Source organism: Corapipo altera, unplaced genomic scaffold (assembly GCF_003945725.1).
Source record: "Corapipo altera isolate COAL_440 unplaced genomic scaffold, ASM394572v1 96, whole genome shotgun sequence".
In the NCBI taxonomy this organism is placed as follows: domain Eukaryota; kingdom Metazoa; phylum Chordata; class Aves; order Passeriformes; family Pipridae; genus Corapipo; species Corapipo altera.
Window position 1 is genome coordinate 675,684 of NW_020884962.1, and position 23,001 is coordinate 698,684.

The 23,001-nt window shown below is 53.5% G+C and overlaps 2 protein-coding genes across 12 annotated transcripts in view; one reads left to right on the forward strand and one right to left on the reverse strand.

The window, feature by feature from the left end:
* CRTC1 (CREB regulated transcription coactivator 1) overlaps nt 1-6,667 on the forward strand; it is a 50,685-nt gene extending 44,018 nt beyond the window's left edge. For all 10 annotated transcript variants that reach the window (XM_027664275.1, XM_027664279.1, XM_027664282.1 and 7 more), the window contains one exon: nt 1,045-6,667. In XM_027664275.1, the coding sequence (XP_027520076.1) occupies nt 1,045-1,256 (212 nt within the window). In that variant the 3' untranslated portion in view covers nt 1,257-6,667. The remainder of the gene's footprint in view (nt 1-1,044) is intronic.
* A 1,572-nt stretch (nt 6,668-8,239) lies between these two features.
* COMP (cartilage oligomeric matrix protein) overlaps nt 8,240-23,001 on the reverse strand; it is a 17,444-nt gene continuing 2,682 nt past the window's right edge. For both annotated transcript variants that reach the window (XM_027664273.1, XM_027664274.1), the window contains 17 exons: nt 20,229-20,280; nt 17,890-18,062; nt 16,561-16,698; nt 15,572-15,649; nt 14,870-15,034; nt 13,635-13,739; nt 13,392-13,499; nt 12,571-12,730; nt 11,751-11,869; nt 11,343-11,395; nt 10,781-10,974; nt 10,303-10,481; nt 10,101-10,149; nt 9,683-9,879; nt 9,390-9,562; nt 8,964-9,103; nt 8,240-8,803 (listed from right to left, as the gene is read on the reverse strand). In XM_027664273.1, coding sequence (XP_027520074.1) covers nt 8,757-8,803; nt 8,964-9,103; nt 9,390-9,562; nt 9,683-9,879; nt 10,101-10,149; nt 10,303-10,481; nt 10,781-10,974; nt 11,343-11,395; nt 11,751-11,869; nt 12,571-12,730; nt 13,392-13,499; nt 13,635-13,739; nt 14,870-15,034; nt 15,572-15,649; nt 16,561-16,698; nt 17,890-18,062; nt 20,229-20,280 — 2,130 coding nt within the window. In that variant the 3' untranslated portion in view covers nt 8,240-8,756. The remainder of the gene's footprint in view (nt 8,804-8,963; nt 9,104-9,389; nt 9,563-9,682; nt 9,880-10,100; nt 10,150-10,302; nt 10,482-10,780; nt 10,975-11,342; nt 11,396-11,750; nt 11,870-12,570; nt 12,731-13,391; nt 13,500-13,634; nt 13,740-14,869; nt 15,035-15,571; nt 15,650-16,560; nt 16,699-17,889; nt 18,063-20,228; nt 20,281-23,001) is intronic.

Genomic DNA, 23,001 nt, shown 5'->3' on the forward strand with positions numbered 1-23,001 from the left:
TGCTCTCTGTGAGCAGGGACAGGACCCAGGGAATGGCCTGGAGCTGTGCCAGGGGGGTTTGGGATGGATCTCAGGGAAAGGTTCTTCCCCCAGAGGGTGCTGGGGCACTGCGAGGCTCCCCAGGGCAGTGGGCATGGCCCCAAGGCTGCCAGAGCTCCAGGAGGGTTTGGATGATCCTGTGAGAGACAGGGTGGGATTGTTGGGGTATCTGGGCAGGGCCAGGAGCTGGACTGGATGGTGCTTGAGGGTCCCTTCCAGCTCAGGACATTCCATGATTCCATGATCCAGGTTTCCTTCAGCGCAGAGATCACCTGTCCCATGGGCAGAGTGAAGAGGGAACGTGGGACAGGCTCAGGTCAGAGTGTCACATATGGTGGCGAATCTGGTCACAGTTGGATTTTGGAAACAGTCCCTGCACAGGGACACAGAGACAACTGTTGGCTCAGTCCGTGCTGCAGGCAGGCATTGCTGTTTGGAATCATGGAAATTAAGGTTGTTCCTCCTAAACCTGAGGGAGAGAAAAGAGACACCAGACACAGAGGCGGGAATTTTGCTTTGTGTTTGGTCGTTCTGATGGTTTGGGGAAGCTGTGAGGAACCTGTAATTCATCCAGTTGGGAAAGAGGGTGGATGTCCTTCGTGTGATGAGGATAGTCCTTTGTGTGATGAGGATGGTCCTTTGTGTGATGAGGATGTCCCTGGTGTGATGAGGATGGTCTTTGTGTGATGAGATTGTCCCTTGTGGGATGAGGATGCTCCTCATGTGAGGAGGATGTCCCTCCTGTCATGAGGATGTCCCTCATGTGAGAAGGATGTCCCTGCTGTGATGAGGATGTCCCTACTGTGATGAGGATGTCCCTCCTGTCATGAGGATGTCGCTGCTGTGATGAGGATGTCCCTGGTGTGATGAGTGTGTTCTCCATCTGAGCTTCAGCCTTAGCTCAGTCAATAACTCCGGAGCTTTGGAGCTCTTTGTGGCTTGCTTGCCTGGTGGGTGTGTGTTTTGGGAAGTCCTGGTGACACATCTCCATTTTCCTCCCCGCAGTGACAGGAGAATCTCCCCCCAGCCTATCAAAAGAACTGACCAGCTCTCTGGCGGGAGTGGGGGACGTCAGCTTCGACACGGATTCCCAGTTCCCCCTGGACGAACTCAAAATTGACCCCTTGACCTTGGATGGACTGCACATGCTCAACGACCCCGACATGGTCCTCACCGACCCCGCCACAGAGGACACGTTCCGGATGGACCGGCTGTGAGGGGACCGGGGCCACCGGGGCCGCCCCGCGCGTCCCCCCCCGTCCCCCAGGTCGCGCTTGTCGTCCCGAGCTTGCCGCGCTGCAGCCCCCCCGCCCCGCCCGGCGTCCCCCCCGCGCTGCCGGTCACCAGTAAGGAGTTTCCATCAGCCTTTCCCTCCCTTTTCCCTTCCTCCTCCTCCTCCTCCTCCCCCCGAAAAGCTCCAGCGTGACGTTGTCGGTGTCTCCTTTGCACTAAGGGAAGAAGGGGCTGGGGAAGGTCGAGAGGTTTCTGGCACCAACACCCCGATTTTTTTTTTTGGCTGCTGGTTGAGGCGGGGAGGGGGCGGCCCCGTGTGTGCCCCTTCCCCTGTCCCCTCCAGCAGCACCCCCAGCATTGTGACTCTGCTTTGTGACACCTCCTTCGTAGGCTGAAAGGCTCCTTCCTTCCCCCTCCGTGCCGTGTTTGTCCCCAGGTGTGTCCCCACCCTGGTGTCCCCTTCCCTCCTCAAAGCAGAGCAGCCAAAACCCCCCAAAAAATCCACCATAAACACTATTTTCCCCGCTTTTTTTTTTTTTTTTTTTTTTTAATTATTTTATTTTTTTGTTGTTTTTTGGTTTTTTTTAAATATATATGTAATATATATATATTTCTATATATGTCTACATATATAGAGAGCATTTCTGAGCACACAAAAAAGTACTATAATTCATTACTTGATTAGCACGGAGGAAGGATCAGAGCATTTTAAAGCAGCTAAAAAAAAAAAAAAAATATATAGAGGAGACTAACCTGCATAATTCTAATTTTACTCTGTGAGAGAGATTCCTGGGCAACAGGAAGGGCATTCCCATAGCAATGCCAGGCTTGTTAGAATCATGATGACTTATTTTTTATTTTTTATTCATTACTTATTCTGTTACTTATTTATGATTCTTTTGTCGTTGTCGTTGTTCTTTTTTTTTTATTATTATTATTATTATTATTTAAATATTTGGATATTAGAAAAGTAGCTAAACTACATACAGCCAATTGAAGCACTCTACATACTACTTGTACAGTACATCTTTTTGTGGTTTTATTCCAGAAATATATTATATATATTATATATATAGGTATTTTTAAAACTAACTGGAATTTTAAACAGGTGTTGAGCAGAAATAAGGAAGCTTAAGGCAAGTTTAGATGTTTTCCTTTGAAAAAACAGGCAAAATAGGGTGGCAGGAACTTAGATATTCCTTCTTTCACCCCGGAGGAAAAAATCTCTTGCTCCACAGTGACCAGGATTGAATCCTCCAAAAGGCTGAGATTCTGTTCAGTTCAGTGGATAATTGACTATTTCTGGTAGTCCTTGTGAATATTCTGTGCTGCAGCATTAAAAAATCCCACCCAAACCCCCCCGCTTTGACTGGGAATTGGTGGTTTCACTCCCATGTCGTGGCTGGATTGATGGTGATTCCCAGATTTCTGCTCTTGGGTCTCATAAAAAAGTGAATTTCAGGATTTCTTGGGGACTGCTGGTCCCTGGTGGGGCACGGAGGGACCGTCCTGGTTCCCCTGGGATCTGCCCAGGGACAGGATCTCCCAGCACCTCTTCAGGAGTCGGGAATTCACGGGGAATTAACATTATTTTGAGTCTCATCAGCAAATTAAACCCACAACCCCCCCCCCGAGGGTGGAGAGGGAAGCACTTCCAGGTGGGAGGGGCCGAGCAGCCACATGGATTTTGTCACCTGTCCCCTCAGCAAAGCCCCATCTCCATTCCCAGTTCAGCCCAGTTGGAGTTGGTTGATCCCCAGCTGCTCTTCCCGCTCCTCCCGCATCACCCGGATTTGCTTTTTGCCTGAAAACCCCTCCCTTTCTCAGCTCTTTCAGGCAAAACACAACAACCCTCAAGCAAAAAAAAAACAAAACCCAACCCCTCAAGGAAAAAAAACCCCAACCCCTCAAGCAAAAAAAAAACCCCCTCAGCACTTCCCCCCATCCCAGGAAGGTTTTCCACGTTTCCAGCGAGGGAGGAGCCGGGCTGCTCGTGAGGAGTTACCCCTCGATTAACGAGTTACCCTGCAATTAAGGAGTTCTAACTGCTCTCCAGGAGTTACTCTGCTCCTAATGAGTTATACTAGGTTTCTGTGTGCTTCCAGAAATCCGTGGGCTGCCATCCCGAGATTCCTGCCGACCCTGCGGAGCGGGATCGTGGTGGGAGATCTCTCTGATCCCGGTGTGTTCGCTCACGTTTTGTGCCATTTGTTGACCATTTGCACTAAAAATGTGTGGGTTTTTTTTTTTTCTCCTTTGATCTCTTGGTTTTCTCCTGTCTTTTTTTTTTTTTCCCCCCCCCCCCTCCGAGGGTTTTCCCTCCAATCTCCCGAAAACGTTTTGGGTTTTTTTTTGGGGGGGGGGGGGGGGCAGGATTTAAGCCCGGTTAGTCCGTGTTGACTCTTGCTGGCTGCTCCTTTCAGATGGCTAATGCTTTTCCAATTTAAGGAGGAGATAAAAGGCAGCTCATCCTGAAAAAAAAACCCACAAAAACCAGGAGGAGGGATTTGGGCACAAAGGTGACTCGGAGCCCTTTGCTGAAGGTGCTGGAAACGCTTCCCGCCGCTCCCGTAGCTCCAGGGGGGGGAATCTCTGTGTCGCTCTCCCGTTGGAATGGCTCTCGTGCATGTGTAATTCCTTGTCTGTGATCTATTTTTTTAAAGCCAGAGTCACTTCAGAGTGTGAAGCATCCGAGCAGGAGCTGAGATTCCTCCCAGGGGGAGCCGTGGATCCCACGCTCCTCCCCGGTTTTTTAACTCCCGTGTGTACATAAGAGCTCTTTTTGTTTCTTGGACTTGTAAGTAGACATTGCAAACGGCCTTAATTTCGGACTAACACATCTTGGATGCAACTGTGGGAATTAGGGACCATCCAGCTGAGAGAAATCCAGGTTTTACTCCCTTTGTGTGGGCCTTTGGGGAGAGGGAAGGAGCAGGTGACGTCGTTGTGGGAATGCTGTGACGGGATGTGTTGGATCCCCTGTGGATCCTCATGTTCAGGGAGGTAAAAGCTGCTTTTCATCCCAACGCTTTGAGATCCGGGGAAGGAATTCCAGCAGCTCCTGCCTTTCCCTTCCCCAAGGGGAACCTTCCCCCCCAAGGTTTCCTGACACACATCACGTAGGAGCTGCCCCAGGGGGGGTTTTCCCCCCCTTCTCCCCTTAAAATTCTGTTTTCTGTGGCATCAGGCTGATCTGAAGCAACCCCAGATCTGGTGGGGTTGTCAGATGGAAATGTGGAGAGGATCCCAAGTGTTTCCAGAACAAATAATGGGATTTTTATGTCCAGTTTAGCAGTCCTGTTCTCATTTTAAACGGGGTGTGTGTGAGGGTCCCTTCCCACCAGGCACTGGTGGGAGCAGGAGGAGCAGCAGAAAGGGAAGAAAACCATCACTTAGCAAAAAAAAAAAAAAACCCCAACCCAATATCAAGAAGAAAATAGTGTTATTGATATTATTGATAAGTTTTGAGTTAAATGCTGTTGAAACTGTCTGGTGTCTCAAAGGGTGACTGTCCAAACATCCCTGCTGAGTGAACCCCACCCTCCCTACATGTGTTTTTATATCTCTCTCTCTATATATATATATAAATTAATTAAAAAATTCCCAAGCTAGACTGTTGCATTTGCCAATACAATGGGGAATAACAGGAATAAACCTTGGGCTTATCAAAAACTGTGATTTTTTTTTTTTTAATATTTTTTTCTTTTTTTTTTTGTTTTTCTTTTTTCAGAAGCAAACCCCCAGCCCTCGTGCTGGTTGGGTGGGGTTGTGGGGGGAGGCTCTTTTTCCCTGTACATAGTTTTCCCCTCCGTGCTCCCTCCTCTTCCCGCTGGCTCCCGCATGTGTGATCCGGGCCCGGCTCCCACACGGCTTCTGCATGGCAGGGAGCTCTTGCCAGCCCTCCTTCCCCCCTCCCCAGTGCCACCCCTGCCCTGCACACACAGCCTCGGGCTGGCCTTTGTTCCCCAGTTTTTATTTTGGGTTCAAAGAGGGGGGGGGGAAAGGTTTCCAGAAAGAGGCTGCCGAGAAATCGTTCATTCTTTGTGTGTTTTTTTTGATTGAAATTTAATGGCTTCAATTAACTGATTTTAAAGGAGCCTGGAACGCTCCTGGGTGAACCTCAAGCTCAGAGGAGGTTGGATTTGATGATCCTGCAGGTCTTTTCCAACCTGGATTTGGTGATTCTTTCCCAACCTTGATTCAGTGATTATTTCCCAACCTTGATTTGATGATTCTTTCCCAACCTTGATTCAATGATTCTTTTCCAACCTGGATTTGATGATTCTTTTCCAACCTGGATTTGATGATTCTTTTCCAACCTGAATTTGGTGATTCTTTTCCAACCTGAATTTGGTGATTCTTTTCCAACCTGGATTTGGTGATTCTTTCCCAACCTGGATTTGGTGATTCTTTTCCAAACTTGATTAAATCATTCTTTTCCAACCTTGATTTGGCGATTCTTTTCCAACCTTGACTCAATAATTCTTTCCCAACCTTGATTCAATGATTCTTTTCCAACCTTGATTCAGTGATTCTTTTCCAACCTAAATTTGGTGGTTCTTTTCCAACCTGGATTTGGTGATTATTTCCCAACTTTGGTTCAATGATTCTTTTCCAGCCTGGATTTGATGATTCTTTTCCAAACTGAATTTGGTGATTCTTTTCCAAACTGAATTTGGTGATTATTTCCCAACCTTGATTCAATGATTCTTTCCCAACCTGGATTTGGTGATTCTTTCCCAACCTGAAGTTGGTGATTCTTTCCCAACCTTGACTCAGTACCTTTTTTCCCAACCATGACTCGGTGACTCCAAGACCAGGAGCTGCCCCAATTTCCCTAAAGCAGCACCCGATAACACCCAAAATCCCTGACATTTCCCTCAAAAAACAAACGGCGTGGCCGTAAAAACCCGGATTTCCCTAGAAACAACAATTCAGGCTTGAGCTCTGCCCCTTAAGGAAAGACCCTGGACACGAAGGAAGCGGAAAGGCCCCTCCTCACCCCTTAGGCCCCGACCTACTCCATGCTTTTTTTTTGGGGAGAAAAAGCCTAAAAACCAGCGCGTTTATTCCTCGGAGCAACGGCCCCCCCCCGTCACTGTGATGGCAATGTGAGAGCGCAGGTAGCCTTTGTTACGTGTGTCTGTTCTTTTTAAAAAAAAAAAAACAACAAAAACCCTAAAAAAAAACCACAACCCCTTCCCTTTAGAATGAACTTTGTAGTGTTCCTGTTCTTTGTATTTTGAGTTGCATCCTTATTTATAAAATAACGGCGCAGTGTAGGCATGGATTTGCATGTCGGGGTTTTTTCTACGCGGGGGGCAACCACGACGTTCTGACTGTGTATTATACTAGAAACCATTTTTACCTTTTTAAACAGAAGGAGAAAAAAAAAACAGAAACAAAACTGAAAAAAATCCAAACAAAAAACCCACCCAAACCCAAGAAAAACCAAACAACAAAAAAAAAATACCCAACCCAACGAAGCTTTGTGTGGAATTTCTATACTGCAAAGCCCAACACTACATGGACGTCCTTCCTCTCTCTCTCTCTCTCTCTCTGTCTTTCTCTCTCTCTCTCTTTCTCTCTCTCCTCGTTTGTGTTATTTATTTCCCCAGGCGGGTTCGGGGCGGGCGGGGGGGGCGTGGTGTGCGTTGCCTTATGTGGGCTTGACCAATTTTATCAAAATAAAGGCCTGAAGGGGTTCAAAATCCGTCGGCTGTTTTCTTCGGCGAGCGGTGGAGGGCACTCGGATGAACCCGGTGGGAAGGGGAGAGAATTCCATGGCTCAGCAGGGCTGGACAAGATGTGGCGTGTGGGGACTGGGACGGGGAGTGGGGTCTGCTGGAGTGTGTAGGAGCCCAAGTCCTAGAATTCCAGAATATCCTCAGTTGGATCCACAAGGATCATCAGTGGCCCTGCATGGGACACGCCAGCAATCCCACGATCACGGAATAGCTGGGTTGGGATAGTGGGGAGGGACCTCTGGAGGTCACTTGGTCCAACCCCCTGCCCAGGCAGGGTCACCTGGAGCAGAGGCACATCCAGGTGGGTTTGGAATGTCTCCAGGAAGGGAGACTCCACGCCCTCCCTGGGCAGCTGTCCCAGTGCTCTCCACCCTCCATGGGAAGAGGTCGAGGTGGAACTTCCATCCTGTCCCTCGGAGCGTTGTCCAAACCCTCCTGGAGCTCTGGCAGCCTTGGGGCCATGCCCACTGCCCTGGGGAGCCTGGGCAGTGCCCCACCACCCTCTGGGGGAAGAACCTTTCCCTGAGATCCACCTTAACCCTGCCCTGGAATTCTGGCCAAGTGCAGCCTTTGCCCTCGACTCTCCAGGAGGAGGAGATGTGTGTTCCCACTGTTTGGTGACAGGCAGCAGCAGCAGCACATCCAGTGTGTGGGGCTCATCCCACAGCCTCGTTCCAGAGGGGGAATTCTGTTCAGTCCTGCCCAAACCAGGAGCAACTCTCCCAATAGCATGAGCAGGTTTCAGGGTAATTACCATGGTGAGCACCTTGAACCTGCAGCATCTTGCAGAATTCAGCTTTTATTGGCTCTCCAGGCAGGCTGAGGTGCTGCTTGGGGGGGGGGGGGGGGGGGGGGAGTTGGTTACCTGGCAGGGACAGGGATTTAAGGGATTTAAGGCTCCCCAGGTTTCCAGCTCTGGAAACCCTTTGGCTGCTCCTCCCAGCTCCCACGACGTGGATGGGAGCAGTTTTTCCAGCTCCTCGGCTGCCTGTGGGAGTCCTGGCAGGTTCCATGAGGCAAACCAAGCCTAAAGCTTTCATTGCTTGTTCTGAGGAGACCCAGGGAGGGCAGGCCAAGGAGAGGGAGGTTCTTCAGGAAAAGGTGCCAAGAAAATTCCCAACCTGGACTCTCCCAGTCCCACCGATTCCAGCCTTTGGGGGTCTCTCTTACACATCTGTGAGGGAAAACCTCCAGAGGAGGCACAAGAACACACACCTGACCAAGGAGGAATCTAGTTATTTATTATCCAACATCCCAGAACAAAGATACTCTCCTTAAAGTGCCTTTTTTTTGTTGTTTTTTTAATTATTTTTAACGAGCAACTTTGTGCCGAGGCTGCTCCCCCCGTGTCCTCCTCACGCTGGCACTGGCTTTGCTTTGCAGCAGGTCTTGAAAAGGAGAACAAACATTCATTCACACTTGGAGTGGGGAAAAACATTCCTGGGGATCATCCACGCTAAGCTCACTCCAACAATCCCGGCTGCTGCAGGGGGGGGCTTCCAGCAGATCTTTTCCCAGTGGGATCTGCAGCAGCTCAGGCTTCTGGGCCACACTCACTGTCTCCCCTCTGCCCTTCCCAGAGGGTTCTTGTAGCATGAAAAGGGAGTTGCTGTCGAGGGAGAGGTGCTGGAGGTGCTGTGAGGGCGCAGCAGGACGTGCTGATGGTTCTTCCTATGGAATTCCAGAGCGGGAGCGGGGTCCGGGGAAGCAGGATGGGCTGGCTCCGTCGAGGGGCTGTTAGTCCTGCTGGACTCGGAAGGTCTCGTAGTCCTCGGGGATGGTGTCTGGGGAGAGGAAAACAGGCAGGGATGAGGGGCAGGAAGAGCAGTGGAAAGCAGGAGCAGCTGCTGGGGGATGTCCCAGCCTTGGGGGTGGCCCCGGGATGAAGGAACAACCTGGAAAGCAAAACAGCCCAAGTGTCCCTACTCGGGTTTGGGAACCCACCGTTGCAGCGGTAGCGCAGGTTGGACCAGATGATGTTCTCCTGGGAGAAGCAGAAGACCCCGAGGCGTCCCCCTCGCATGGTGGTGTCCAGGACCACTCCGGTGTCTGCCACGACCTCGGGGCCCTCGTAGAAACGAGCCCTGGGGGACAACAGGGCTGTGAACACGAGACCTCCCCGGGCAACGGGGCTACCCCACCCCTGAGAGCATCCAAGGCCAGGATGGAGCACCCCAGGATAGCGGGAGGTGTCCCTGCCCACGTCCCTGGATGAGCTTTAAGGTCCCTTCCGACCCCACCCGTCCTGGGATTCCACGAGGCTCATTTTCCCTGTGGAATTTGCTCTCAGGAGGACGCTGTCCCTCCTCTCCCCTTTTGTGTCCAACCCCCCCCTGAGCTGAGCAGGGGGAGTTCTCTGCAGCCCCTCACCTGATGTACCCGACCTGGGGCCGGTGCTGCAGGAACCAGCGATAGGACGTCTTGTCCTTCCAGCCGGAATTCCGAGGGTCCTTCCAGAGCAGCTTCACCTGGTCAGTGGTGTCTCCCGTGTGCCAGAGGGAATTCCGGAGATACTCACCTGGGCCCGTTTTGGACTTCACTGCCTGGGGTGGGGAAGAGGCTGCTCAGTGTGTGGGTGAAGGCCTGGAGCTGCCACCGCCGCTTCTCCCGAAAAGGGCACAAAAATCCCCCGTGGGATTTTTTTTTTCCCTTGGTTTCTTTACCTTCAGCTGAATTCCAGGTTCTGCTACTGCTCGGAAGGGGTTTGCCTGCCAGTAGGTCTGTTCCATCTGCTTCCACATGACCACGTAGAAGCTGGAGCTGTCCTGGTACCCAAATATGAACCCGGCGTAGTCGTCGTCTGTGGCCGTGTTGACGTGGAAGGTGCCCTCAAAGTCCACCCCGTTGAATGCTGTGTAACCTGGTGGGAGAACAACCCCTCTGTGTGCCAAGACAGAAGGCTGATCCATTTTTTTTATGGATTCAGGACAGGGGATGGATTTTGCCCAGTGAAATCTGAGGGTTTCTTTACTACACAAAGTGTTTTGTAGGAGGTGGAGGGAGTCGTTAAGTCGCGGCTGAAACACCCGTCAGGGCTGCACTGAGGGGTGATTTTCCAACAGGACAAAGGGAATTCCTCACCTACAGCCAGGCCAGGATCGCTGTTCATGGTCTGGACAATCTCCATGCCCTGAGGAAGAGGAAGGTTGACTCATTAGTGCTGTTCCAAACATGCCAACCTCCCTCAGCACTCCAGGATCCGGGAACTGTCGAACAGCGCCACGAAACCTGCAGAGCCTTCCAAGGAAAACTGCATCCCACCCGTGCTGGGACACTCTCCTACCTGGTTGAGGACGATCCAGTTGGGGTCAATCTGTGCATCCCCCTCGGGGTCCAACACCACGGTCTGGAAAGCCCTGAAGTCCGTGAGCGTCACCTCGGCGTTCTCGGGGCACACGTCGATCCTGTCGATCACCATGTCCCTGTCGAAGTCGTCCTCGCACAGGTTCCCCACGCCGTCCCCTGGGGGCACGAGAGGAGGAGCGATGAGCTCTCCACGGGTTCTCCTGCCCCTCACACCCGGGTTTGCTCAGTTTGGAGTCCCAGGCGCCGCAGGGGGAGGTTTGGAGCGCTGGGATGCTCCGAGGCAGCTGCAGAGAAACCCGGAGGCTTCTCCTGCTCTGAGCAGAGAAACCCCTCAACCCACAGACACCTCTGGAGGAGAAACTTTCCCAGGCATGACCCTGATGGCAGGGCTGTGGGATCTGAACCTGTCCCAGCTCTGAATCCCTGTGGATCTCCAGGAGAATCCATTTCCTTACCATCTGAGTCCTCCTGGCCGGGGTTGGGGACCAGCCTGCAGTTGTCGGGGCCCGGGGGTTTCACATCTGGGATCCCATCATCATCATCATCGTCATCACACTCGTCCCCCACCCCGTCGTTGTCCGTGTCCACCTGGGAGCTGTTGGGCACTGTGGGGCAGTTATCCCGGGAATCCTGGTGGCCGTCCCCGTCGCTGGCAGGGAGACAAGGGCAGGGAAAAAGGTTACCCACTGCCAGGTGCTTTGGAACAAGCAGGGAAAACCTTCCCAGGAGCTGGGATCCTCGGCAGGAGCAGCAGGACTGGGTGGTTTCAGCTTTAAGGAGCCTCTGGGTGTTGGTTACACCCAAAACAGATCGGAAATAATTCCCGCTGGGAAACCCAGGGAGGGGTCCATCCTTCCACTGGCTGCTTTTTTGGGGGGGGGTCTGAAGAAAGTTCCACTTCTCTTAACCTCTTAATCTTTTTTACTGGGTAAGGCCAAACCAGACTGTCCCTTTTTCTCCCTTCTTCCCCCCCAGGATTCCACACAGACAGGGGGGATTTTTGCAGCGAGGCCTCACCTGTCCTGGTTGGTGTCACAGACATCTCCCACCAGGTCGTGGTCGGTGTCTTTCTGCCAAAATAAAGGAAGGACAATTTAAATTTCCCACAGATCAAGAGGAGGAACAGGCAAGAGAGAGAACAGAGGGAGAGCTGCCCAGGGGGGAAGGTTTCTGTGGGATTTACAAGCTGCTGTGGCCGAACACGGATGAACAGGGAAGGAAGGGAGAGCCTAGAGTGCAAAACTTCCTCTCTGAGATGATGTTTGCTCTCAAGGGAACGTCCTTTTGTGCTGCAGGGTGGCAGCCAAAATGTGCCAGAGGTGCTCTGGGTGAGTCCCCAGGAGGGAACACCCTGGCAGGTGACACTGGCACAGGTCTGAGGGAGGAGAATGAACCTGGAAGGCAAAACCCGGGAAGGTTCCGTACCTGGTCTGGGTTGCTGAGGGTTGGGCAGCTGTCACAGGCATCTCCCACACCGTCCCCATCCCCGTCCCTTTGGTCAGGGTTAGGGACTCTCCTGCAGTTGTCCACTGTGTTTCTGATCCCTGGGAAACGGGGCAGAGCGGATCCATCAAAAAATCCGGGACAGGTGAACTCGTGTGATAAAGCAACAAATTCAGTGTTTGTGAACGTTCTGCTCTAAGGGACGTCCCTTAGGGTCTCCCTTAGGAGATCAGCAGGTCCTAAAGCACCCCCCAGACTGTCCCACAGTGGAGGTCTGAGCACCACCCTGGGAGAGACGTTTAAACCCTGCGAGGGCTGAACTGGGAGGACACTGGTGTGGCCCAGAGCTGAGCTGGAATCCCAGCAGGAATTAGTTCTGAGGCCTCTGAAGGCCTGGGAGGATCCGTGTGAAGGGCCCAGCAGAGATGCTGTGAATTGAGATAACACACAGGTACCCTCGGAATTCCAGGCAGTGGCAGGACTGGAGGAAAAATTATTTCCAAAGGGGAGAACACTGGACTTCATTATCATTCATTTCAAACACTGGGCCTGGGGAAAGCCACCCACCCTGGAGTCCTCAGGGCTTTTCTCATCCCTCTGTGGGGATGATAAAGGACTGATCTGCAGGGATTTATCCTTCTCTCCCGCCAGGGAGGGTTTCCCTGGGACGCAGGAGGAGAAAACACCCGAAAACCCCTCTGGGAAAAGACGCCTCTTCCAGGCAGGAAAGTCTTTTCAAGCCCTGATAATAAATAAATAAATAAATAAAAAACCTCCCAGGAGGGTCTCCTGCCCCTCTCACCATCCCCGTCCATGTCGTCGTCGCACTCGTCGCCCTTCCCGTCGCCGTCGATGTCCTTCTGGTCGTTGTTCTTCACCTGCCGACAGTTGTCACAGGCGTCCCCAAAGTTGTCCTTGTCGGCGTTGCGCTGGTCCGTGTTCCGTGTGTACACACAGTTGTCCTGCAGGGACACAGGGGGGGACACGGGGGGGACACGGGGGCTGAGGTTTGGGACCAGCCGCCGCTCCCTGCAGCCGCTCCTGCCGCCCTCAGTCCCGGTCACTGCCTGCTCAGGGAATGCTGGGATGGCCTGATGGCAGCAGGAGACACCCCCCCTAATTCCCAGGGGAGCAGGGTTTGGGAAGGCCCTGCAGTGCTCTGGGGTGTTCTCTGCTCTCTGCAGGTTTTTAGAGCCTTCAGAAGCACAGAATGGCCTGAGCTGGGAGGGACCCACAAGGATCATCCAGTCCAGCTCCTGGCCCTGCCCAGGACACCCCAACAATCCCACCCTGTCCCTCAGAGGATCATCCAAACCCTCCTGGAGCTCTGGCAGCCTTAGGGCTGTGCCCACTGCCCTGGGGAGCCTGGGCAGTGCCCAACCACCCTCTGGGGAGGAAGAACCTTTCCCTGAGATCCCTCCCAACCCTGCCCTGACACAGCTCCAGGCCATTCCCCGGGGTCCTGTCCCTGCTCCCCACGCAGCAGAGAACACCCGAATTTAAAAGCAAAAGGTCACGCCGTGACCTGGGCGTTCTCCAAATTCACATTAAAGGTGCTGCTGCTGCCTTGCAGGACCTCTGGGTGCCTTCAGGTGGGGCAGAGCCTGACACCAGAGCCCCAACCTCGCCGTTTGGAATCCCGTCTCCGTCGGCATCGTCGTCGCAGGCGTCTCCGATCCCGTCCCTGTCCGCGTCCTCCTGCCCGGAGTTGGGGACGGTCACGCAGTTGTCCTGGAAGGAGAGCACAAAACGCCGGGAATGCCACTCACCCCGACTCCCCAAGGCCTCCCCGGCACTTTTTTTTCCGGGTGGGAATCGCCCAGAATTCCCTGATTTCCTGAGCGACCCGGGCGGGGCCGCTCTCACCTTGCGGCATTTCTTGTCGGAGCAGCGCTGCTTCTCGTCGGGGACGCCGTCGATGTCCGTGTCCTTCCCGCACACGTAGCCGTTCCCTGCCCACCCCACGAGGCACTGGAAGGCAGCACAGACACCCCGTGAGGCCCGGGGGGGGGGTGGTCCCCTGATGGCCACGTCCCTCCAAAATCGAGGGGGTTTTCCGTGAGAACCGGCACCGAACACCGCAAATCCGGGCGCAAAACGCCCCGCGGGGGAAACACCGCCTGGGAGGGGCGTTTCTGGTGCCAAGAGCCTTTCAAACAGCTCGGATCCAAACCCTCTGCTTGCTCCCGAGGCTGTGAAGGCAGAGGCAGCAGCAGGACTCGGCTGCGAGGTTGCCGAGTGGGGCTTGTCCCTGCTCAGCTCTGTGGGATGTTCCCCGACATTCCCCAGATTTTTGGGGCTTCAGGAAAACCAAACCCCCGAACGAGCAGGGCTGGATCTGGAGGTGCCAGGAGCTCTCCAGGAGCTCTCCAGGGAGCGCTGGGGGAGCCGTGGCTGTGGCTCAGGTGCCAGGGAAGGGCCGGGATGTTTTGGGAAGGCGGGTTCTCCAGGAGAGGGCAGTGGCAGACCCCGCAGAGCGAGGGGAGGGAAAGGGGAGAGGGGGCAACCCCCGACGGCAGGGAGGGTTGGGAACAAACCCCAGCCTCGGGGAGGTTGGGGTCAGATCCCAGGCACGGGGGAGGTTGGGATCAGATCCCGGCTGCGGGAGGGTGGGACCAGACCCCAATTACAGGAGGGTTGGACCTGACTCCAACCTCAGGAGGGTGGGACCAGACCCCCACTGCTGGAAGGTGGGATGAGACCCCAGTCATGAGGGTGTCGGACCAGACCCCAACCTTGGGGAGAGATGGACCTGCCCCCAAATTCAGGGGGGTCAGACCAACCCCCAACCTCAGGAGGGCCAGACCAGACCCCAATCCCAGGGGAGTTGGGACCAGACCCCAGTCTCAGGGAGGGATGAACCAGACCCCAGTTACAGTGGGGTTGGGCCAGACCCCAGACTTGGGGAGGGCTGGATCAGAGCCCAGCCCTGGGAAGGATGGTGTCAGACCCCAAACTCAGGGGGTCAGACAGACCCCAAACTCAGGGTTTCAGACAGATCCCAAACCTGGGAGGTCACACAGATCCCAGACTCGGGGGGTCACACAGACCCCAAACCTGGGAGGTCACACAGACCCCAGACTCTCCAGGTCAGCCCTCACCTGGCAGGACAGGGAGCCATCCCTCTCCACGATGCACTCGGCCTTCTCGTGGCAGGGGCTGATCTCCCCGTTGGGGCAGCGTCTCCCCGTCTGGCTCTGGCTCCGGCAGCCGCTCACCTGATCCCCCACAAAGCCCGGCTTGCAGGCCCCACACTTGTAGGATCCCTGCGGGAAAAGCAAAAGAGGAATTGACTCCCACACCCCTCCCTTGGCCCCGGTACTGTCCCAGGGAACTGAGGCCCCAAGGCCTGGGAAGGGAGATCCACGGGGGAGATCCGGTGATGTCATGGAATTGTGGAATCCTGGACTGGTTTGGGCAGGAAGGGACCTTAAAGCTCATCTTCCACTAGCCCAGGTCTCTCCAACCTGGCCTTGGACACTTCCAGGGCTGGGGCAGCCACAGCTTCTCTGGGAAATCCATCCCAGCCCCTCCCCACCCTCACAGGGAGGAATTCCTTCCCAATATCCATCTATCCCATCTATCCCTGCCCTCTGGCAGTGGGAAGTCATTCCCTGTGTCCTGTCTCTCCATCCCTTGTCCCAAGTCCCTCTCCAGCTCTCCTGGAGCCTCTTTAGGCCCTGGAAGGGGCTCTGAGGTTCTCCCTGGAGCCTTCCCTTCCCCAGACTGGAGAATCCCAGCTCTCCCAGCTCTCCCAGTCTGGCTCCAGCCCTGGGAGCAGCTCCGTGTCCCTGAGCACTCACCCGGGTGTTGATGCAGATGGAATTTGGGACACAGTTGGTGGCAGCCCCGGTCTCACACTCGTTGATGTCGGTGCAAACCTGCCCGGGAAGAACCAAACACCCATTAAATTTATTCCTGAGCAGCCCCCACAGCACATCCCAGGATTTGGGCACGACCAGGAGCAGAAGCAAAGCCCCAGCACACCTTACTAGCCCAGGGCTAGCAAGTTTTCCTCCTGACCAGCTCGAGGCAGATCCCAGCAGCGCTCCTGACTCCGGGCAAGCTCCTTCACCCCTCTCCAGAGGGGGGAAAAAATCACTTTGCTGCCAGAATATCCTCCCTGTGGAGGGACAGCAGGGGATCCACGGAGCAGGAATGGCTCCCAACCCACGAGCACCCCCGAGGGGGACAATGTGCTCCTGTGCTCCACCCCAAGCCCAGGCTGCCGGGTTTTTGACTCTGATCCATCAGGAGCTGTCAGGGAAGCTGGGAGGAAGGGGGGGGTGGCAGCAGCTGCATGAGCTCTTCTGTGTCCCAGCAGGAAGGGACACACGAGGAAAGCCTGGCTGTCACAGCCACAGAATGTTCTGTCCAGCCTCAGGGAAGGCCTTGGAGGGCAGGTGGCTTTGGGGCTGAGGTGTCAGGACATCCTGGGCACGTCTCTCCTCTCCCTGCATCCGTCTTCCCACCAACGTGTGGGATCACGGAATCACACACCGGGTTGGGCTGGAAGGCACCTTAAAGCCCTTAAAGACCTCTTCCCCTAGCCCAGGCTGCTCAGAGCTCCATCCAACCTGGCCTTGATGCCACGACATCCAACTTCCAGGGATGGGGCAGCCACAGCTGCTCTGGGAAATCCATCCCAGGCCCCCTCCCCACCCTCCCGGGGACGAATCCTTTCTCACGAAGCATCATCCCACATTCCCCTCCCGTCCCTCGTGGATGGCAGCGCCAGAGGGGAGAGAGTGACCGACTTCCCAGGGGGCACAGGAGGGTTCCTGGGCCTTACCTGCTTGTTGGTCCTGGCATAGGCCAGTCCCACCCCCTGGAGCAGCTGCCCGGTGAAGCCGGGCGGGCAGGGGTCGCAGCGGAAGCCGGGGTTGGTGTTAATGCACTGGACTTTCGGGAAGCAGGGGTTTGCGTTGCACTGAAACAAGAGAGAGGGTGGGCAGGGCTGGGAGGCAGCTCCAAAAGCTGGGGCAGGTCCAGCTCCTGTGGGGTTTTTTAGCTCTAAAGAGCGAGGCAGGAACGCGCGGAAGCTCCGCTGGAAAACGGCGGCTTTTCCCCACCTCGGTCGTTCTCCCCCCCAAAAAATTCGTGCGGGCAAAGTCAAACAAAGCAACTGTCGGGACTGATCCTCCTCAGGTGGCATCAGTCACCCAGGCAGGGGCTGTCCTGGCTTCACACTTCCCTTCCTGGAATCCTCTGAGCCCAGAGAACTGGACAATTCCTTACACCGTGGAATTCCAGCTCCCGGAGGGGCCTCAAGACTTTTCCTCATAAACCACGAGACAAACCTGTAACACTCCAAGGCAGTTGTTTGTTTACCACTCTGGGAAGAAATTGTCTTTCCAAAATTGCTGTGAATGCTTCATTTTCTCCCACACTTCATTGTTTCCCCAGGATTCTTCCTCTCTGCACTGGCAGATGGGTCCCATGAATACAGCAGTTCCCATATTTTGGACTACCAGATTATCATCAATCCCAGAAATCTCTCATGGGCCCTTCAGCGGGTTTTTAAATGGAAATGCAACAGAGATGAGATGGCTCTGCCTGGTGGAATAATCAAGGAGCTTAGGAATATGGTTTGGGAACCATGGGAGTCCTATGGACACATGGAATTAATGAGCAGAGCTTCCCATACACACAGAGCCTAAACTTGATGGAATGCCACAATTCCTAAAAAAAAAAAAACAAACCCATAGAGTATCTGCCCAGCAAGGTTTGATTTAAGGGCAGAAATAAAGCAATCCAAGCAGTGTGGTGAGATTTGCTGCTTCCAGGACTGCTTGGGAAGGATTTGATTCCATTCCACACATAATAAATCTTATCTCCAACAACTCATCAGCTCGGAGGACTGTGAGGCCAGAGGAGGCTGCTCTGGCCTTCCCAAACTCACCTTCCTGTGTGGCACAAACCAAAGGATTTATTTTGGTGGAGAAAGAAATTCCAAGCTGGCCTGGCTATAACACACCCCCCCACACAGACAGAACCCTGAATTTCCGCTGAAATTCCAGCTCCTGGAGGAGCTGAGAGGCTTCTCCTTCAAACCACGAGGCAAACCCGTGACACCCCGAGAAAACCGAGGCAGTTCTGTGCCTCCCAGCCCGTTTTTTACCTCGTTGATGTCGGTGCAGTGGGTCCCGTTCCCGGAATATCCAGGGGGACAGGGCCCGCAGCGGAAGCCGGAGCCGGTCTCGGTGCAGGGCACTCCCGGGAAACAGGGATTTGGGAGGCACCTGTTGAACTGTGTGACGGTGATGACGGGGCCTGTCACCTCCGGGCGCATCCCTGGGGGACAAGAGGGATGTTAAGGACGGAGCCAGAGGCCTCCCTGGGGGGTCTCCGGAGTATCCCAGCGCTCCACACGCACACGGAACATCCAACATCCCTCCCCGCCCTTCCCGAGGGATGAGCGGCTGCAGCTCCTGCTTTGGGATCCAAAAATCACAGAATCGGGGTTTAAACTGGAAGGGACCTTAAAGATTTCTGACTCAGAGGAGACAAAAAGCAAATAAGAAGCCACAGGAGTCGCAGAATCACGGAATGGGTGGGGTGGGAAGGGCAGCAAAGCTCATCCCATCCCAACCCCTGCCGTGGGCAGGGACACATTCCAGGCTGCTCCCACCTGGACCAGGTTGCTCCAAGCCCCTTCCAGCCTGGCCTTGGACACTTCCAAAGCCTGAGCTCCCAGCCCAGAGCCCAGGCCACGGGGCCAAGGGCACTTTTTGCTCCTGTTTTCTCCAGCTTGAAAGCTCAACATAAAAAAAAAAAAAACAAAACCCAACAAAACAAAACAAAAAACCCAAACAAAACAAAAAACGAAAAAACTGAAATAAAACAACAAACAAACACTCTGCCAGCAGCAAAATCTTCACTAAAAAAATAGAAAAAAATCTCCCCTGCTCGTGCTTCTCTTCGTGAGAAATAAGAGAGAAGCCCCCGAGTGATGTTGTTCAGGGCTCAAACCCTGCAGGAGGGAGCACAGGAGGACACCCAGAAAGCAGAACAGCAAGCGAGGGAGGCAGAAATCGAGTAACAGAGAGAAAGTTCAGGACAGTTTTATGAGCAAATTATTATTAAAGCAATTGCAGGGGATGAATGTGTTTCTGTCCTGCGGGTCCCAGAAGCTTTGGTTAATCTCTTTTCCAGCAGAAGCACAATCCCTCCAAGTGCAGGAATGGTTCTTGCTCCACCCTCTGAGCGTGCTGGCAAATAACAGAGCAGCTCTAGGAGCTTCCTGCGAGCCAGAGACACCGGGGTGAGCTCCAGCCGAGGGAAAACACGGTTACTGGGGAGCAGAGGGCACGATTTATAGCGGGAAATTTATGATCCTGTTTCCCGAATTCCCTGTAAACCACCTCCCTGCCTGGATGGTGGCAGCACTGGGACGGGAGGAATAGCAGGGCAGAGCCTCTTGGGGGGGATGTTCTCTTCCACTTGGAGCTCAGGATCCATCCCAGGGGATGCCCAGGGCATTCCCAGGAGCACAAAGCCACCCCAAGAGCTCCTGGCAGGGGCAAAGAGGGAAAGGCTGGAAGGGGGAATGGGGGAGAGCAGCCCTGGGAGAAGGATTTGGGGGATGAGGGGCTGGACACGACCTGGCAACGTGTGCTCAGAGCCCAGAAACCCCCAAATCCCGGGATCATCCCCAGCAGGGGCAGCAGGGGAGGGGGGGTTCTGCCCCTCTGCCCCCTCGGGTGAGACCCCACCGGGATAATTCCATCCAGCTCGGGGGGCTCTGGCACAGGAGGGATGTGGAGCTGCTGGAGTGAGTCCAGAGGAGGAACAAAGATGGTAAAAGGGCTGGAGAAGCTCTGCTGGGAGGAAAGGCTGGAGAACTGGGATCGTTCAGCCTGGAGGAGAGAAGCTTTGGGGTGACCTGACTGGGGCCTTCCAGGACCTGAGGGAGCTACAAGGAACATGGAGAGGGACTTTGGACAAGGGATGGAGGGACAGGACACAGGGAATGGCTTCCAACTGCCAGAGGGCAGGGAGAGATGGGATATTGGGAAGAAATTCCTCCCTGTAAGGGTAGGGAGGGGTTGGGATGGAATTCCCAGAGAAGCTGTGGCTGCCCCATCCCTGAAAGTGCCCAAGGCCAGGTTGGAGCAACCTGGGAGAGTGGGAGGTGTCCCTGCCCAGGGCAGGGGGTTGAAACAAGATGATCCTTAAGGTCCCTCCAACCCAAACCATTCCATGATCCTGTGCATTCTCGGGGGTTTGAAGCTTTTTGAAGTTTCTCCTGCAAAGGGGTCCCGGGAAGTTCAGGGAGCAACAGTCCCTGCGTGCAGAAAATGCCAAAAGCATCCCAAATATTGAATTGTCCCCGTGACACCTCGGGATAACCGTGACTCTGGGAGCTGGGAGGTGATCCCAGCTGGCATCTTGCTGCCTGTTTGGACACAAAGGGCACGGAGGGTTTGGAGGAGCACAGGGCTCAGCTCAGGGACTCACCGCAGGCGTCGCACTCCATGACCGTGTTCTTCAGGAATGTTATCTCCTTGATCTAGAGAAGGGAACAAGAGCCACCACTCAGCCAAAGGTGCCAGGCACACCAAGAGCCCCAGTGCCAGCAAACAGGGGGGGCTGAGCCTGCCCAGGACTCACAAAGACAGTAACTCCCACCCCAAAGGCTGCTGCTGCTCCCTCTGGGAGCTGGGCTGGGTTAAATCCTGTTAAATCCCTCCCTGAGCAGGGTTTCCACTCTGGATAACAAAACTGTCCTGCCACAGGGGCAGGAGACACTTGGTTGGAGCAAACAGAGACAAATGTCCTGGAGAAAGGGAAATAAATCCGTGTTTTCTGCCCCGGAGGATGCTGAGCCAGAATTCCAGAGGGTGAAGGCAGGAGGAGGTTCCATGAGTGACCCCTGGCACTGCCTGGGCTGTTCTTTGGCCCTCGTGCCATGAGAATGTTCAGAATCTCCTCCTGGAATTCCCTCCAGATCTCCTCTGGGCTCCTGTTGAACATGTGGAGCTGTGCCAGGGGGTTTGGGATGGATCTCAGGGAAAGGTTCTTCCTCCCCAGAGGGTGGTGGGCACTGACCAGGTTCCCCATGGAATGGTTATTTCCCAAGGCTGCCAGAGCTCCAGGAGGGTTTGGATGATCCTCTGAGGGATTGTTGGGGTGTCCTGATGATCCCTGGGGGTCCCTTCCCGCTCAGGATATTCCAGGATTCTACAGAAATCCTGCTGCATTGTTGCTGTGGATGTTTCTGTGTTTGTAGGGGACAAATGAAGCCCCAGCTCCTTAAATAAAGAGGGGCAGGGGTTGGAGAAGAACGAAGGAAAACCCTGGGGAACATGTCCAGAACCCTTGGACAACGCTCTGAGGGATGGGGGGGAATTCTTGGCAGGGCCAGGAGTTGGACTGGATGATCCTTGGGGGTCCCTCCCAGCTCAGGATATTCCATAATTCCCTGATCCTTCAGCACAGAGATCACCTGTCCCACGGGACAGGCTCAGTCTCCAGCTGACATTCCATGGCTCTCCAGCACCTCAGACAGCAATCCCAGCAGGATCCTTCCCAAAAAAACCCTTCCCCCAGCTCAGGGCACCTCCTCACCCCTGGGAACGTGGTGTTGTCACAAAAGCTTCTCTCTGCAGCTCCCAGGTTTAGGAGGAGTTTTCATTTCCACCCTCGCAACGTGTCCTGAGGTCGGGGAATAATGGATGCAGGGATGGATCCCACCCAGATCTCCCCTCGGAGCAGGGAATTCAGGGCACTGCTGAGGGACACCAGGGGTTCCTCTGTGCCAGGGATCCTCCAGCATTTGGCTCAGAGGATTTTAGGATCTAATCCCAAGATTCCCTCCAGATTCCCTCTGATCCAGAGGAATCAATTTGATTCTGGAGAGTCAACCTGACCTTTCATCCCACGCTGCTGGGCCAAGGAAAAGCAAAGTTTTAGCAAATCTTTGCCCAGATTAAGGAATTCTGACCTGCCAGCTTGGTTTTTTCCCAGTTGGAAATGTGAGTTTGCCTCCTGAGGGTGAACTTTGTGAGGGTGTTGTTGAGAGGAAGGCCGGGGATTAAAAATAAAATAAAATAAAATAAAATAAAAATAAAAAAATAAAATGAAATAAAATGAAATGAAATAAAATAAAATAAAATGAAATAAAATAAAATATAATAAAATTAAATGAAATGAAATAAAATAAAATGAAATAAAATGAAATGAAATGAAATGAAATAAAATATAATAAAATAAAATGTAATAAAATAAAATAAAATAAAATAAAATGAAATAAAATGAAATGAAATGAAATAAAATAAAATGAAATGAAATAAAATAAAATGAAATGAAATAAAATAAAAAATAAAATAAAATAAAATAAAAAATATAATAAAGTAAAATAAAAAAATAAAATAAAATAAAATAAAATAAAATAAAATAAAATAAAATGGTGGCAAGAGGGAAAGAACAAACAGAAGAGCTGCTCAGGGAGAAGCAGCTGGAAGGGAACATTGGAAATCATTGCTGGAGGTGCCAGGAGCTGTGTCTGACCTGATTCCCAGTGAACAGTGGGTATTTATGCAGCAGCCTGGAATGTGAGAGGAGCTCAGGGCAGCAGATGTTTGTGTGGATTAGAGGCCGCCCAGTTTGTGCTGCCATTCCAGTTCCCTGGCCCGGGAATCCCTCAGCTCCCACCGGGAAGAACCCAGGCAGAATGGAACCTTTTCTCTACACTGGGAAGAGCTGAGCAGACAAACCACCAGCTCCTGGTTGGGATGGGAAGAGATCCAAGCACCCAAAAAGCTCCAACTTCCCGGGAGCCAACAAGGATTAAAACAACAGGAGGGAAGAGGGAACACGGAGCTCGTTTAGACCCCACAGGACTTCCCTTAACAGGCCCCTGGTGGGTGGCTCAAAGGGCTCCTCCACCTTCCAGGTTTGGACTCTCCACTGATTCCCTGAGCCCACAAAACCAAGGGAAAAGTGACCTGTTTTTCCAGCTGGATCCGTGCCCGCCGTGCCTGTCCCTGCTGGAAGGTCCCCTGCCCGTGTTTGCTGGGTCCCAGCACACACAGCCCTTGGAATTCACAGGAACCTCCAGCTTTTCCCAAATTAAGTTTTTCAACCTAAGTTTTCCAGGTTAAGTTTTCCAGGTTAAGTTTTCCAGGTTAAGTTTTCCAGGTTAAGTTTTCCAGGTTAAGTTTTCCAGGTTAAGTTTTCCAGGTTAAGTTTTCCCACCTAAGTTTTCCCACCTAAGTTTTCCCACCTAAGT